The 18511-nt window shown below is 34.6% G+C and overlaps 1 protein-coding gene across 1 annotated transcript in view; it reads right to left on the bottom strand.

The window, feature by feature from the left end:
- The window catches only part of LOC128998115 (lachesin-like), a 29551-nt gene extending 11286 nt beyond the window's left edge, over positions 1 to 18265 (bottom strand). The window contains exons 1-5 of the mRNA XM_054424114.1: positions 18031 to 18265; positions 8728 to 8969; positions 4920 to 5176; positions 2114 to 2377; positions 1307 to 1446 (exon numbers count right to left, since the gene is read on the bottom strand). Of these exons, the coding sequence (XP_054280089.1) occupies positions 1307 to 1446; positions 2114 to 2377; positions 4920 to 5176; positions 8728 to 8969; positions 18031 to 18079 (952 nt within the window). The 5' untranslated portion in view covers positions 18080 to 18265. The remainder of the gene's footprint in view (positions 1 to 1306; positions 1447 to 2113; positions 2378 to 4919; positions 5177 to 8727; positions 8970 to 18030) is intronic.
- Between the last annotated feature and the right edge of the window lie 246 nt (positions 18266 to 18511).

Genomic DNA, 18511 nt, shown 5'->3' with positions numbered 1-18511 from the left:
ATGGTTTAGACTTCTCTCAAAATTAAATTACAAAGCGAAACAGGGAATCATAATGCTATGCAATTAACTGAAGATAAACAAAATTCACTAGATTATAAAGGATTGTTTATCACTACTCAAATTCTAGCAAATGAAAAAGTGAGTGATGCAAGCATTCAGAGCAATAACAATAAACATGCAAATTGTATTTAACACTTAATGGAAGTCTACATACAAAACATAGCATGTTATATATTTGAAGGATATAACTACATAATACTATTTATTGACTTACAAACTTAAAACCTACATTGTGTCCACAAAAAGTAGGTCATTGGTGTATCAATGCTGATTTAAAATGAAAGCAAAGCCATACTCATACTCCTAGGAAAACTTTTGTGTGTACTTTCAAAAATACAATTTATGATTATATAATTATCAATAATTGGGGAAATATCATACATTGTAAACCATTGGAGTGTGTTAATTAAATTAAAAAAGTAAATCTACATTTTCAAGTTCGGTCAAAAAAGGGTAATTGAATGTGTTAGAAAGCATTTTTATTTTCTTTGAAAAACAAGTATGTATGCTTTGAAGCATACATTGTCCAAGGCGTAAGATTTTTTACATATCAGAAACACTCATTTTTAACAACACACGCTTCAGAGATTAGTACAAAGAAAGTTTTTCCAAGGGCTATTTTTTGTTCGGTTTTAAAGTAGTTCTATGAAGAGCAATTTTATGGCCCTTGCTTGAACTCAAACAACATCACTGATGAGCGGTTAGCAACTTCACTGAAATCTTTTCCTACAAATACAGCATAAAAATGGAGTCTAAAACATCTAGTTCAGTATAAAAAGTTTTTGGTCCTTTAGAAGAAACACTATTTGACAAGTATAAAACAAATACAGTAGAACCTCTTTAATCCGAACTAATTGGGACCGGGGGTAGTTCGGATTATTGAATAGTTCGGATTACAGAACATATTGTTGTTTTTACATAGCAAAGCTAGGGAAAAGTGAAAAATGCTTTATAATGTAAAATACAGTGTTTATTTAATACAGTAGTAAACATAAGGAATAAACAGTAGGCCTACTATACATTACAATTGAAATAACTACGGTGCGTATATCAATAAATACAGTATAGATACAATAAAAAAACTACTGTACTGTGTATAGAGCACAGCAATGAGGCGTTCGGATTAGTGGACGTTCGGATTACAGGGGTTCGGATTAAAGAGGTTCTACTGTATTTGTTTAAAAAGACATATAAATATAAACACTCAAAATAAAAATATAAAACACACATGTTCATAGTAACTTACCAAACAAGTGAACCCAAGCCTGGGCAGTGCCTAGTTTATTGGCGGCTTTGCAGGAATAGTTGCCATATTGTCTCTTCTCAATAGTAATCACACGGAGAGTTGTGTCAGTAAACTCATCGGCAGTAGCGAAGTGAGAAATCCTGCCAAATGCCAAATAAGAATACATGACTGGTAAGTAGAGATATGTCTAACATTAGGTTACTGTTGACTCACAAGAACTACAAGAATATTAAAATTAAACACCTTTCCCATATACTGTAATCATGCTGGTTTGTGATCTTGTTCGAATAAAGTATAAGGTGAAGTAATAATATTTTCCATTTTTTCCCCTCGAAACATAAAATTTTGCTATTCCTTCACAAATTGTTTTGTAGAGCGAAAAAAAGAAAGAAAAACAAATTGGCCTAGTTTATTATATTTAAGTGTGGTTTTACAATTAATGGTTAAGGAGAAAATTTAAAAAAAATTAAATTAAATTTAGTATGTTATTCTTATAGAGAATAAATTAAATATTGTGGTTTGCTTGTATAGAAATATTTTGATACCATTTGGCAAATTGACTTATCTGTGGTCACAACAAAATAATAGCAACACTATAGGTATGAGATGATAACTATAAATTTCAGTAAAATATATCAAATTTAGAGTAATTTCAAAGAAGTGATATTAGATCAAAATTACCTTATTAACCACTAGCAACAGAGCCTTTTGTGGTTAAATAGAACGGTCTCTAGAAAAATAATGGTTATAAACCCCATACACCAGTTTACGTCTGCAGCACACCTCCAGTAATTTTGGTTTACTCACGAGTAATGTTGGTTGTTGGAAAGCTGAACATCATCTTTAATCCATGAGAGTGCTGGAGGGGGGTACGCCTCGACGTGGCAGACTAAGTCCATGTCATACTGTAGTGCCTGACCTAGGCGCGGTCGGGGCACGGTGATCACAGGAGAGAACTCCACCTCGACTGCAATGTTACGTCTGGCGCCCTTGCCGACTCCATTCTCTGCCACACAATAGTATGTACCTCGGTCTTCCTTGCGGATGGCACTTATCTTCAGAACGTGTCCTCTGTAACGCAATGGATTATATACAGTATAGCCTGGCTATGGATCTGGGAACCACTGAAGGACTATGTTTTTAATCTTTAGGAAAAAATTGATACACTTTTTCTATTTTTAAGTGATTTAAAAACACTACGTACCAGGAGGCAAGAAAACTTCTACAGTTTTCAAATGACCGTATATCTAAATTTACCTAATTAATTAGACTATCTAACCTAGGTGTTTTTTTTAACACCAGTTAGGTTAGGAAGGTAAATAAATGTATTTAGGAGGTCACTTGAAAATGTGAGGAGTTTCCTTACCTCCCAAAAGTAGGGTATTTAACCTCTCAAAGTCTGAGCCATATAAATGCCTGGGCCGTGTTTTTTTTTAGATTTTAGCATTATTATATGTTTATTATAAAAACATATTATATATAAAATTTTAGTTATAGTATTTTATAATTGATTTTATTTTTATTTATTTATTTTATTTTTATTTTTGAACGGGCCATGGTTGTGTATACGCGATTGTTGCCCGGCGGCAGGACTAGGCCTACGTCACATATACGCGACAGTGGACTTTAAGAGGTTAAGGCCTGTTTTGCCAGAAGGGGCTGTTACGTCTAACGCTCAATCGCTCGATCCAGTGCAACTCCGCGTCAATCGCCGCCCACTGCTTTGCATTGTTTCAGGTTAGTCTATTTTGTACGAAGCGTCTATCGCTACAACCGCCAGCGTCTGTAACTTAGCTGCTAGCGTCTTTCACAAACCACTGCTCCTGAAGCAGATGGAGACGCAGTCGCTAGCGTCTATTAGAAGAAGGAACATGTGTTTTTTTGTTGTTGCCTGTTCTTAATTATTTTTTGGAACGGAGCGAAACAAAGCTTTTTGGGATTGGCTTCAATGCAAACTTTCTAACACTATCTCTCAATAACGGCTGAACATATTTTTAGCCAAACTTACCAAGGTTGTTTCGACAAATGTTTGGAAGGTGTAAGACGAAACAATTTCAATTTTTGATAATGCCTATATAATTTAAAAGTAGTGATGGGTCCGTACTTAACGCCAAATGTCGGTTCCACCGCTTCTTGGGAAAGGAACCGAGACAAAGAATGGTGAAATGTATGTACCGATATCTTCGGTACCAAGTTAATAGGTTATATTTTTATTTACTCATTTACAAAATTCAAAATGTCAACCATGATGATTATTTCACTTAAGGCTATTTGAAAGGGCATATTTATCATGAAATATTATCAATAGTAGGCTATGGGATGATTATTTCAGTATTTGATGGTTAAGTTGTCGTCACTATCGTCAGCTGATAGAATGGTGCAACCATCGACACCAATTGCTCCACCAATCCACATTCTTTAAGCAGAAGACAGAAGGCAAGCTTAATAAAGACTGGATCAAATAAATGATTTATTTTGACTCAACAAAATTATTACAGTACCTTAAAACCATCCTTTCCTTATCTGATGTTGATTATTAGAAACATTAATAATAGTTACAAGTCACAAGATTATTTTTTTAATTCATAGAGTTCTTCATTTGACTTTGTTTCGTATGAACTATGGAAATACAGAAGCAACATAAACAGAAGATCAGCTAGCACAGCGCTGAATGTACGTCTCAAACCTCAAACTCAGTCAAGTTCATTCTAACTGATTGACTCAGTCCAGTAACTGGCTGAATGAATTTATTAATATTTTTTATTACCAATGGTTAAATGTTGGGGTAAGTTACTCATGATTTTGACGAATCATATTGCATTTGATCTGTAACCACCGTGACAAATGGCAACACTGCACATTGCGCAAGACTACTATTTCAATTTTCAAGTTAACGGGTAGGCCTATGTATTTTTTTATGGATGAGACTACATGGCTACCTGACTAACAGCTAAGAATTCATTCAGTAAACCAAAAAGGGCTTTTATTTGTTATTGTTTGTATGTTCGGTGGTTCGTACTTAATTTTGTTTTTGTCTTTCTCTTTCTCCAACGAGATGAGAAAGTTTAAAATGTAGTTTAGCGTTGTCCGTCTAGTTTCTTCGAAATTGAAGAATGGACCTTTGTTTTTGCCTTGATTTCTTAAATCAAATTTATATGTTGATGTGAATAATTAACCTTTTTTTGTGTGTAAATAATAAGTGAAAGTTGGATTAAACTTAGTTTATTACAAGAATGTAGAAGTAGGCCTACCTTAAGTTGTTGGTTTTATATACTAATTTTTCATAAATTCTTGTTAATCCCAAGAAACAACTTTGTGCAGCAACAACAACAATTTTGTGTTTCTTGTTGTCCCAAGTTTGGAAGTATTTTAAAACTGATCAAAAACAACAGATTTGCAAAATAAAACATATTATTTAATAGGCTTATATCTAGAGTTGGGTGGTCTAAAAGCACTTTTAACCTAAACCCACAATACCGGTACAGGCGCTAGGCCTACAAAATAACCATCACAGTCAACAAACTAAGCCTTTGTTAAAACTGTAATGGGGTTTGGTCAAAAGGGGTTTTACTGTACCATTACACCTTTACTATTCCATTGACTCATGAATTACCTGTAAATTGATCCACCAGTGGGGAGAATGGCATTGTTTTCTCTTCTCCAAGATATTCTCGGAGGAGGGTAACCACTTGCGTAGCACTCCAAAGTCACCTGCTGTCCTTCACTCACAATAGCTGATCGAGTAGAGTTGTCTGATATCACAGGAGGTCTACGAACCTGCAGATCTACTTCTGCTTGAATTTTGTTGTTGAGCGCGATTATTACTGCACATTGGTAATAGCCCGCATCAGTTTCCTGGATGTCTTTAATCTGTAATAATATATGATTAATAGTTAAAAATTGTTAGTTGCTCAGTATTTTATTTGGATTATAGCCACTTTTAAGCCTTTGTAACTCTGTAACGTTAACTGAAAAACTTATTATAGTGGGGAGGCGAATGGCCAAAATTCCAAAGTTGGCTCACCCCGAAAGGTAACCGGTGAACACTATGCTAGATGATATTGTATAGTAGTAGAGATGATATTTTGACCGGTGTTCACTCTGTATGAGTGGGACTCTCTTATCTGGACGCCATTTTCCAAAATGGCGGATGTCAACGTTTGATCTTTGAATAACTCGAGCAAAAATTATCCGATTTTAATGAAATTTGGTATAAACGTTTAAACTTACGTATTTATTCGAATGAGTTCGAGAACCAGCATGATCGGACCATGGGAGAGGGGGTTTTATGGGGTAAAAATGGGATTTTCTTATTTTTTGCCCCCAAAGCACAACATTTTCCAATTTCTCTCTAAACCATTTTAAAGAACTTAAAAAAAGAAATAATTTATTATATTAACGTTTTTCGTACCCTTATTGGTTACGGAGAAAAAAAAGGTGTTATTTAAAATTTCCATGTTATTCTTATGGAGGATATTGTCAACTCTTGTAGTTTGCTTGTTTATGGATATATTTTGATCAAACTTGGTAAACTTATTTATTTATACTAAACTATTAATATTAATATTCTACTAACATTCACACTTTATTAGCCTCCATGTAGCAGCAAACCTAGGTACTCGTTAAACCTAATTTTATTCAAATTGAATTAATTTAAATTCAAATCAGGCAAATGGAAATTCGCTTAGTCTGCAGGTTCGCTGTGACGGGGGTATTTTATTCTTGACACTTATTCCTAACCCTAGTGGTTCAGGAGATATAAGCATTTAAAGTTGGGGTTTCCTCCATGATAAATACACTGATCCGTTTTAACTGTCACCCTAATGTATTTTCTGTACTATTCCGTTGCATTTCTTAAGAAGTGCAAAAAATTTTGAATTGGCATATAATAACAAAGCTAGATTATCAGGCACATCTCAGATTCGCACGATGCGTTAAAATATTAAAAGTATCGTTTTATTTTAGTTTTTTTCTCCATGAATTGTATTTTGGCGGCCATTTTGTGGGATCAAATCAAATTTTAAGTTGCAGATTTAGTTTCCCCACCCTTTTAAACATTAAAAACGATATACTACACACTATATCTAGCAAAAATGTTTTTAACTATTTTTCTCTGGGAGCGATTATTATTTTAATTTAAATACCATAATATCAGGTACATTACCAAGTCGGATTTTGGTAGACTTTTTTTGTTGTTGTGTGGAGGTATAAAAGTAATGAAATCCGTCGAAAAACTGTTGAAACAATTTTGTTGAACCTCCACTATATATTTCTCTTTAATTACCGGACTATTACAACTCCACAGACTTTTCATGCCGTAGTTTATGTTTATCAATATTGCTCTTATTGCAAAAACTGGCATAGCAACTTGTTTTATGCCATTTCGGATCTTTTAGCTCTAGTATTTCTATGTCCTCATATGTATTCCTGATATTATGGTATTTAAATTAAAATAATAATCGCTCCCAGAGAAAAATAGTTAAAAACATTTTTGCTAGATAAAGTGTGTAGTATATCGTTTTTAATGTTTAAAAGGGTGGGGAAACTAAATCTGCAACTTAAAATTTGATTTGATCCCACAAAATGGCCGCCAAAATACAATTCATGGAGAAAAAAAACTAAAATAAAACGATACTTTTAATATTTTAACGCATCGTGCGAATCTGAGATGTGCCTGATAATCTAGCTTTGTTATTATATGCCAATTCAAAAGTTTTTGCACTTCTTAACAAATGCAACGGAATAGCACAGAAAATACATTAGAGTGACAGTTATCATGCTGGTTCTCGAACTCATTCAAATAAATGTAAGTTTAAACGTTTATACAAAATTTCATCAAAATCGGATCATTTTTGCTCGAGTTATTCAAAGATCAAACGTTGACATCCACCATTTTGGAAAATGGCGTCCAGAAAAGAGAGTCCCACTCATACAGAGTGAACACCGGTCAAAATATCATCTCTACTACTATACAATATCATCTAGCATAGTGTTCACCGGTTACCTTTCGGGGTGAGCCAACTTTGTTATTTGACATAATCTAATATATAAAATTCTCGTGTCACAGTGTTTGTCTGCAAACTCCTCCGGAACGACTTCACCGATCGTTATGAAATTTGGTGTGTAAATTCTGTAGGTATGCGAATCGGACGTAAACTATTTCCCATTTCGAAATTCTTAAAAGGGCTCCGCCCCAGTGACTCTGGAGTTTCCCATGTTAACCTTATGAGAAATGGAATTAATGAATCTTAACAGCTGTTTCAATTAAACAAGTTGGTTCTGTTCTATGATGTTCAATAGCATTAAAGTTACAAGGATTACCAACAGGGTGCAGCACTATTATTTCTTTTACATTTATGACAACAGCTAATTTGCAACCAAAAGGTGAGTGAGCGTAGCGAACGAACTTCAACCTGGAGGCGAGTTAGCGTAGCGAACGAGCTAACCTGAAGGCAAGTGAGCGCAGCGAACGAGCTCCAACCTAAAGGTGAGTGAGCGTAGCGAACGAGCTCCAACCTAAAGGTGAGTGAGCGTAGCGAACGAACTTCAACCAGGACGTGATTGAGCGATGCGAACGAGATCATCTTGAAAATTAAACGTAACGGTACTTTCTTTCCATCGGTCTTAGGAACCTCCATTTGTCTTAGGGGAAACCTATAACTTAGGCGATACGAAGTTCGCCGGGTCAGCTAGTATAATAATATTATTTTACTACATTTGCCTCCCCACTATTAAGAAAAACACCATTCTAGTTTAAAATTTAATGTAAATTATTTTTGTATGGACGTGTTTTGTGGCTATAATACATAGCTTCTGAGATATTTAATAAAAACCATAAAAATAAGACTCAATAATTCTTCCAGTGCCTATCACTATATTGATCGGAAATATGAGCACTAACAAAAGAGTGTAAAAATAAACTTATGATTTTTTTCAATAAGATTCTGAGAAAAATATATGGACCAATTCAAGATGAAGAAGGGTGGAGAATTAGCAAAAGTAGAGATCTGAGAGATTTGTATCACCATCCAGATGTTATAGCAAAGATAAAAAGCAGGAGACTGAGAAGGGCAGGACATGTGTGGAGGAAATAAAATTGATAATAAAAGCTATGGACTAGAATAACCCAAAAGGCAGGATAGCACTCCGCAGGACGAGACTGCGATTGAGGAGCCAGGTACTGAAGGATATAGCAGCCCTGGGCACTACACCCTACACCTGAGGCAGCCAAGAATTGATAAGAGTGGAGAGGCATCGTAGGCGAGGCTAAAACCTTCTTAGGTTTTAATGGCCAAGAAGGTGGGGTAAGGTAAGGTTATACAATAGTACATTTATTTCTACAGTATTAACATTATAAAGAATTTTATAATTCTTTATAAAATTATTCTCTCAACCTTTTAGGTTATCTGGCCTGGACCTACCTGGAGGGTGTAAGTGGAGCTGGCAGTATCATATCTGAGTGAGAAACGTCCGTCAGGAATAATGAGAGAGCTGCCTGTAGAGATGGGTAGAGGTTGGGTGATACGGTTACGGTCAATCTTCATCCATAACACCGGATACTCTTGAGCATACTGAACCGAACATTCCAACTCTACGGTTCCTCCAATGTCCTTGATCTGTTCTTGTGAGATATACGAAATAGTTGGAGTACGTTGAGCTGAACCTAAAACATGTTACATATTTAAATAAACTAATTAATCATATTTTATGCTACAACGAAATTCTCTACAGTAAGAGAAGATACAGCCGACTCCCAATTATAATGAGTGGCTGATCATGCATAGGTGAAATCACGGACATATCCAAACCTATCATGAAATGCTAGGGAAACTATTGACTTTGAATATATTTTTAAGCTATAAGGTAATAATAAACCATTTTTAAATAGTTTATATACTTTTTGATTTTGTTTCACACAGGTATATTTAAATACCGTACCTCCACCGCAGCGAAACTGCAGACAAAGCGAATTTCCATTTGCCTGATTCGATTTTCAATTAAATATTTTCTTCAATATGTCAGATTTATTACTTAATCTAGAACCAAGAATTCAACAAAATAGGACTTCAGCAGTCATGTTTCAGCCTCTACAACCTTTTGATTTCAAACATCCTGAGCAGCGGGAAACGTGGTACTAGCTGTATGAAAGGTACAGAATTGCATCAGGACTAGACAATGAACTTGAAGAAAAGCAGGTAAGTTGCTTGATATATTGCATGGGACCTGATTCTAGAAGATATCTTAACAGCGCACCTTTCAGAAGATGATGAAGCCTCATACGAAACTGTAACAAAAGCTTTTAAGAAAACATTCATTGGGAAAAGAAACGTTATTTACAAAAGAGCAAAATTTAATTCAAGATCCCAACAACCAGATGAACTATTCGATACTTTTCTAGCTGATATAAGCTCAATGGCAGAACAATGTTCATTCAAGAACCTAAAAATGAACTAATATGTGACAGAGTTGTAGTGAGTATAATTGACAAAAGTTTATCAGCTCAATTAGAAGAAGATTCTAATCTAACACTTGAAAAGGCAATTCAAAAATGCAAGCAAAAGGAATTTATCAGCAAACAAGCAGCGGATATGGAGATGATTAGTCAACAAAGGTATGCAGCAATTTACAATATTAATTCAGACCAGAAACAAAACACAAGATTTTACAATAATGCATCTGACTTCAAGACAGCTCAGAAAGAATCATGCTGGGACTGTGGAAGTCCAAAGCACCCTCGCAAACCATGCCCTGCTAAAAGATTCAACAAGTAATTACTATGACAAAACTGTACACTTTGCTGAACCCAGGAACTGATAGGCAGTCTAAAACATCAGAATCCACAACAACCTGTGAAACTACTTGGATTTGGTTGGATGACAAGTTGACATGGGATAAACACATAGGTGAGTTAGATACCAGACTTTCCAGAACAAATTTCCTTCTAAGGAATCTACAAAACTTGGTCACTGATACCTACTTAAAACTAGCCTATTATGGCCTCTTCCACAGCCTAATGAGCTACGGTGTCATTGTCTGGGGGCAAGCTTCGGAGACAAGAACCATTCTAAAAACTCAAAAGGCTGCTATAAGAGCCATAACGTCCAGTGCAAGGCATGAACATTGCAAACCACTGTTCCGTGACTTGGGAGTCGTGACTGTTTACAGTAAATTTATTTACAACTGTCTGGTACTGCAGAAACCAACTTCATAATTACAACACGAGAGGAGGAGAAATTTTAAACATTCCTTTCTGCAGGTTGAGCAAGCAAAAAGACTGCTATCCTGTCCTTGGCATTAGGCTATACAACCATCTTGACAAGGACATAAAGTCACTCCCTCTCAGGAATTTTAAAAAGAAAGTCGAGGAACTACTAAAGGCTCTCTATTTCATTAATGAATATTTTGTTGAGGAAAGTGATGAATGGATCTCATGACCTACTGCCATGTTAACCATTTCTAAAGTATTAAAAATTTAAACATTTTTGACGAAATCTATCCAGTCATTACTGGTCAGCGATGGATGTATGGTATAAGGTATAAATGTTGCAGAAGGGCCTTCTGAAATTAAGTGAAATTTTTGCCCAAGATTTGTTTTAGGTTTTGTATGAAAGAATATTAATATTTAATATATTTTTTAAAGTCTAATAACAAATTAAATACATATTCACCCTTTTTAGAGGTCAAAAATGAATATAATATAATATGCTGTATTATGTATAGTAATTATCCATGGAAGTTACCTCCATAGAGGTTACATTTTTCTGTTCAGTCACTTATAAATCCTAACCTATAGATTCATATATCCAGAGCTTATGTTTTCTGCAAGAATAGGCCTCGGGTACGATACGAGCGGTGAGCGGCACTGCTCTGACATCGGGTCTCACTTAATTGCGTGTAAATTTGTTGAGGGTGACCACGATATGTATGAGCGGCGGGTGGCTCAGCGCCGCTTATGGTTCCAAGTCAAAACCGATTTCCGCGAAAACACAGCTCACCACTCAGGTGAGTCATGCTTCAGTTCAGCCTAAAATGACAGGGAAATAGCATCAAACGTGCGATACTTGTTGATACGTGAGGTGCAGTCCAGGGAATGTTTGTGGAATGGCCAGCCATATATAATAAATATTTTGGAAGTTTTAAAAAACACTTCAGACACCAGAAAAGTGTGGGACTAAGTAAGGGCTAAGTTTTTTTTTTTCTAAAACCCAAGTTTTTCTTTAAGAGCGAACAATTTTCAGATAGCAACAATAGTTGCATTACGTCTTGCGGGTAAGTACAGTTTGCCATTTTCGACTAAACCGACTCCCACAACCAGGGAAATTTGATGAGCGTTATAAATGTGCTGCTCGTATCGTACCCGGGGCCTAACAGGTGTCTCCCAAATAAAAAGTTAAAGTGAAGATTTTAGCATATGACATGCATTATTTGTTGCACACATGGAGGTTACAAGTACAAAAGGTACTCGCCTTGCCAGAAATAAAATCCTGTTTATTAACAGCAAGTAGGAAAAATGAGCAGAAAACAATCTACAGAAACCTAAATATTGCTGCCCCTTCTTTCTCAAAACTCCAACAATGGACAGTGCTGCTCTCCAGTGAGAATTTGTAGAGGTTTTATGTTCCATGGAGGTTACATCCAAACCCGTGGACAACTTTTGTCTTTAAATTAAGCTAATTAGATATTTTTGTAAAATTTATAATATCGTGTTAAGTCTAGGTTATATCTTTTATTACTGATATTGAGAATTTTGTTACATAATTCAATGATTTTTTTCATAAATCACTTGTCAGTGTAGTGAATAACATGGGTGGGGGGACATTCCATGGTGGTTACATTCCGGGTGTACTTTCCAGATTTTATCTCTTAAACATAAAATTGTTTTAATAAAATAACATTGGGATCTCTTGAATACACTCTTGCTTCATAAAAAATATCATGTTTATATAGATTAGTTTTTTTGGGTAGAAAACAAGAAAACATTGAGGGACAAAAAATTCCACTTAATTTCAGAATGGCCCAGAAGTAGACTATCAGAAATCAAAATTGCAAGCAACACAAGTTAGTAGAGTCAACGAAATTAGACATTTAGAAGAACCGGGAGACCCTGAAACTAGAGTGGTATATTTAGGGCTAGTGAATGCATCAAGCTATGACGCCAGTCCCCGTTGTTCACTCACTCCTGACTATCCATTGCAAATGATAACTGTCAATTACTTGGACTTTATGAATGGTAAATACTTTGCTGTTCTAGACTATTATTCACGATATTTAGAAATTATAAATGTGCTCACGATGACTGAAGATGAGCTGATAAAAAAGATGAAAGCCGGTTTTGCTCGATAGGCCTATGGGATCCCTGAAATTGTCAAATCTGATTCTAGCTCGCAGTTTACAAGCTCAGAGTGGAGAACCTTTGCAGCCGATTTTTGGTTTAAAACAATAAGTTGCAGTCCTAATCTGTTGAATCTTCCAAACCCTCTGCCTAATTAAAGCCTATTCAATACACTGTTATTAACACTGTAAGTTACAAACTGTGGACACTATGAACACTGTTAAAAAATCATAAAATAGGCTAGGTAAATAAACAGTGTTGACATGTTAGGCCTTAAAACTTTCACAAATGTTGCGATAATTATGCAGGAGATGGTGACTAAGAGAACCATTGTAATTTATATACCGTATCATTTGAAACTATATTTTTACCAGAAAACAATGGTGCAGAAAAATTTCTGCCGCCACAAAAACTTAATATAGGCCCCTACTACGATCGTTTGAATTTTATTTTAATGTTGTATTAGGCACGTTGATCTGCACATCAATGTTTACACTATAAAATCAAAGTTAATAGCCTAAGTCACATTTCATTGATTGATTATATGCCATTTTACAGTAAATATTACCCTCACAACCCACAATTAGACAGTAAATATGTTAATTTAAGTAGGCTAAATGAAATATTCGATTAAAATGTAATCAAGATTATTAAACACCACTGGGTCAGACATATTTAATTTGGACTGGTTTGGAGTATGAAAAATTAAGAAGGAATTCATTTTGTTCTTGATTTTGATTGATTGGCATTATTCTAACCTAACATAACCCAACCAAACTTCTCGAACAGCTTAAAATTTGTTTTATTAGTTGGAAAAGACATGTGAGGTAGGTAGGTTGGTTGTTATACGGGTTCGTGACTGTATTGAGTCCTTTGAAGGTAGGTTAGATTAGGGAAGTTAAAGTTAAGGTTATAATTAATGGAGTTGTTGATTTATCTTATCTCCAGACTGTTTTTGCACTTTGTAAATAGTGTTATAACAATAAATAATACTTTCAAAAATGCAAGCGAAAAAGCCCTGTGCTGGCTTTAACAGGGTTATGTTTGTGTTGAGAAGACCGAGTTTTTATCTGCCAAAATATTTCATTTGTGTTGTATACTTTGCTTTTTTCCACTCTATTATTGTCTTTACGGACTGAGACTGGGGCCACTCGCCTAAAGTCGACAAGTTTCTTGTTCTGCAAAAGAAAGTGATGAGAGTCCCTAGTGGAACCCAGCATCTCGCGCACTCCAAATCACTGTTTCTTCAAAATAAAGTCATCACTGTATATATTTTTCAATGTCTCCTAGAAATTAAGTCTAATTAAATATACCTACTAAGGAATCAGCATGTACATAGCCATAACACTAGAAATAGGTTTTATATTTTCACTGTAAGGCACCGACAGGAGTAAATCAATTACTGTAATTGTTTCCCTGTTACTACAGATTGCAAGTATTTCAATCATTTGCCTCTTGAAGTGAGGCAAATGCCTTTAAAAAGTTCATAGCTTTTATAAGTAGGCCTAATTGGGGTACTTTCCTCTTAAAGGGAACATTCATTATTATTGATGATTTATTTTCGATATGTCGATATTCTTGTTTTCCCTTACAATCAATAGTCCTTCTGTTTTATTATCTTGGATCTTCAAACGCATTTTGGCATTTAAATTACAAATTGAGAACTAATCTTGTTAAGGCAAAAATAATGTATAACTCACAATAGGTAATGGATTAAGAAATAAAACTGGCCTAAACTAACATAATATAACAAACCAAACTTGCTGTACCATTTCGAAATTCAGTTTTTTAACAGAAAAGGCATATGGGAGATAACTTATCAAACGGTATTTTGAAATATTACAGCAAGTTTGGTTAGTTAGGTTAGGTTTAGAACAGTTTTTATTTCAATATATATATTTGTTTAATTGTTTGTTGATACTGAACAATAATTAGGTCTATTTATCTTAGTTGGCAGCTGATGTTTCAATTTGTTAATATCGGTATATCGGATTGAAAAAAAATCGATATGTCGAAAATAAATTATTGTTAGTAAAATAATTATGAATGTTCTCTTTAATTGGCTCTTAGAAACACCTTTCTATGACTCTAGTGAGTTCTTTAAGACAGAAATCCACCTGTATTTAGCCTAGGTAATGCATGGTGTGTGTTTATTTGTTGTTTTTTTACTGCATTATTGATTTCTTTCTCCAAATGTGCATGGTTTTGATTTGTATATTTAACTTTTAACTTTAATTTTGTTTGCTGGTTGTCTTTAAACTTTGAAGCATGGTTTGATTTTATTGTTAACCAATCTCCGATGATTGTATTTTTATTTAATTGAATTATGTACCTATATTAGACATAGCCTATCACTGTAATGTTTAATGCAAGGCCCCCACATTCGATTGAGGGCCCTATAACCAGAATCGAGCTCGGGGCCCCTTCCACTATGTTCGCGTAGTATGCTATAGTACATGGCAATATTTCAACCATTTACAAATTTGTGCAATGTAAGTAAGGAATAATTATTTAAGACCAATCAAATCAATAATAAAAAAATGTACTTGCTAAATTATTACAAGTAGCGTAAATTTAAGTAAATCATCCACTTTTATTTTAAGCTTCTGAAAGTAAATTTCAATTTTGTGTTTGATTTCTTGTACTGACTAGGAATAAAATTCAAGTTATAAAAATAGTAAGATTGTGAACTAACTAAGGAGCAAAACAATTCAAATGTTTTTGGCTCATTTAATAATCTGACTAATGTATTTTATGTTACTCAAAATCGTGTAATTGTAAAGTAGGGATGCCTACATGAGTTATTTAATAACAAATAGGCCTAACAGTCATAATTTCCAAAGAGTTTTTTTAAAGAGCCAACTCAAAAAATTATGAAACTAATGGTAATACTCACAATGTACATACTAGTTCGATATAATCAACATTTCTTGTAAATACTGTTCCTTTTTCAAAAGCTGATCTTGTTTTTTAGCGTTTTCTACTGATATTTCCTACTCACAGCCGCATTAGGTTGTCCATGTTTACCTTCGTCATTGATAATGTAGCCTTCATGGTACTACCATAGATTAAAAAAACCTTACTTTGATGTATGATGGTCTATGGTCTAATCATAGCTTTCTTAACATTGTTTTCACTAAAATATTTAATAACATCTGACAAGTCGAGTGAGTTTCGCCAATTCATAACTGAACCTAAAATCTAAAGTAATATTAATTTTTCACCTTGATTTTGTAATAACTAAGTTATATGTAGGCTATTTGAATTTTAAATCTATGATCCGCTGTAAAATATTCTTCAATAAACAAAAAGGGGGACCAGAGTTGCACCCTTGTGGGGGCCATGGTTTAGTGGCTGAATAAACTATTTGAATTTGAACAACTCCATTCATTATACAGTAGACCCCCTCTTAACCGACCTCGTATTAACCGATAATCGGATTATCCGCCTTCGATCGTAAAATAATACAGTTTGTTTTAACCGACCTTGATTTGAGAGCAGCTCGGTTTAACCGCCGCTTTCTAGGAATCTCGGCATTTCCGCTCCCACGCTGGGCGATGAGAACTGAACCATACGCTATCTCCACAGGATATGACTAACAATAAGCTATTTTGTGTTGAGCACAAAAAATATAGCATAGCTTATTGTCAGTTTGTCATCATCGTTCGTAGCTCGAGCACATCTGATCTGATTTGTTATCTGTGCGGCAAATTTATAACATCATAAAGTGCGTTACGATTTTGAGAACTGATTATCTTATCGCCGGAGTAAACAAACAACGCAACTTGTAAGGAAGGCAGGGAAAGGGGGTTAACAACTCCAAGGTCATGATAGTTTTTGTGCCTGGAGCCTCCAGTGAGAGGCTATAAATAAACGTCCTGTTTTGTAAAAAAATGGTCGCTTGTATCTTTAATCTCGACAAAAGGTTCTGTACTGTATTACGATGTATTTGGAAAGCATTAATTAATACATTACAATATTAAAGTTATTAAAATAGGAATTTTATTGACTCTTGCCTAGTATTATAATAATATATTCCACTGAAAGTAGGCCTATTTGACTTAACTGTGTTTTGTGTTTATTTGTGACTTTTCTATCAATATGAAAAAGGAGATAAGAGTAGTTTATTTTATAAATAATGCAAGTATGACTTCTAAATAATGATTATATAATTCCAAATGAATAGCACTTCATTATGTTATGATTTTAGGGATTGCTTGTTTTATTCGACCTTTTGAGTTATCCGACCTAGGTCCGGTCCCATTAGGGTCGGTTAAGAGGGGGTCTACTATAACCTAAACTTTAACTTCCTTATCTAACTTAACTTCAAAACACTTCTAGGTAACACAGTGACGAATCCACATAACACCCAACTTACCTACCTCACATGTTTATTTATTTTACATATCAACGGACAACTCCATTTTTACATTCATGCAACAAAACAAGATGGAAAAAAACATTTATAACAATAATATAGCATTGCTCTGGCCTTAGTGAAAATCGTGAAAATACATAGCCTACATTTAGAAATAAGAATGTACATAATGATTCAAGTGTAAATAAATAACATATACAATAAATGCCATATCATGGTACTAGTGTACCAGTATGTCTAAATAAGAACTGATTAGGCCCTAAGTATAACTTAAGTACCTAGTTCATAATCAACATTCAGTTGAGTTTATCAATGCATCTAGACCTCTTTGTAGAAACATCTTAGGTTTCTTCTTCGTCTCTAGACGATCCTTTCAAACCGACAGAGCAAAACAGACGAGGCATCACAGTAATAAAATTCAAACAATCGTAGATTCTTAAGTTTTTGTGACAGCAGAAAAATTGTTTCACCATTGTTTTCAGGTAAAAATCTAGTTTCAAATGATAGCCTATATAAATTACTATGAATTTCTTGGTCACCATATCCTGCATAATTTACTGTACTTCAAGTAAGTTAACTTAGGCCTATGTATGATAATTATTGCCTTCATCTTTACCAAGTTCAGCAAAATAATTAACTAGGCCTACCTTGAACTTAGGTATGTAGTATACTTTAAATAGAAACTTATTCAAAAATAAGATACCTATCTTAAACATGGATTATATAAAGGCATAGTATCATATGCTCAAGTTTGGTTTGTACCATAGAAAACTGACCTGACAACATTTAGGCATACTAAATAGGCCTATAATGGTAAATCTAGTTAGACACACTGAGGCAAATTTAGAGTAGGCTAGGCCTACATTTTTCTATTTCGATATTTAAAAAGTTAGGCGATGGTTTATAATATCCTTGGTTAAGTTATATACCAAGGATCCAAAATAAATTCACTGCTGAATCGTGTGAGGTTACGCCCCTCAACTTATAAGCTAGGGTCTAATACAAACAACTTACCAAGCAAAGCGTTATAAAGAATCACAACCGAGATAATTGACAGCCGCATTTTGGAGGGTTCTTCAGATGTCGGTGTTCTTAAAACGTACGCAAAATTAACACTGTTCCAATAGGAATAATGGATTGGCACTTTAAAAATCTCAACCAAAAGTAAAATTAATTATGATTTGCACTTTGCGTTTGCAGCACTCGACACTCGACTTAGCTAAGCTATTCTTGCTTCTCTCTCTCTCTACTCTACCTCTACCTCACCAATCAGCAATCACCATTCTTTTATTTTCATTCTGTGTTATGTTCTTCTTCTCCTACCAAACAAAACCATAGAGATTATGCCACGAGCCGTGCTATCGTGCACTTGCTATTTTATCCAGTCTAGATTATAGATTCTAGAATAAAAACAAACTCTGACGTTCACCGCCTTTTTTCGAATCACGTCGTTAAAGTAGCAACGTGATTTTATTAGAGTTCAGTTAGAGACTGG

The sequence above is a fragment of the Macrosteles quadrilineatus genome, unplaced genomic scaffold, assembly GCF_028750875.1.
Source record: "Macrosteles quadrilineatus isolate MER2022 unplaced genomic scaffold, UCM_ALF_1.0 Scaffold_7__1_contigs__length_78375512, whole genome shotgun sequence".
Taxonomy (NCBI): domain Eukaryota; kingdom Metazoa; phylum Arthropoda; class Insecta; order Hemiptera; family Cicadellidae; genus Macrosteles; species Macrosteles quadrilineatus.
The sequence above is the reverse complement of the archived record's forward strand: the minus strand, read 5'-3'. Positions and strand labels throughout refer to the sequence as shown.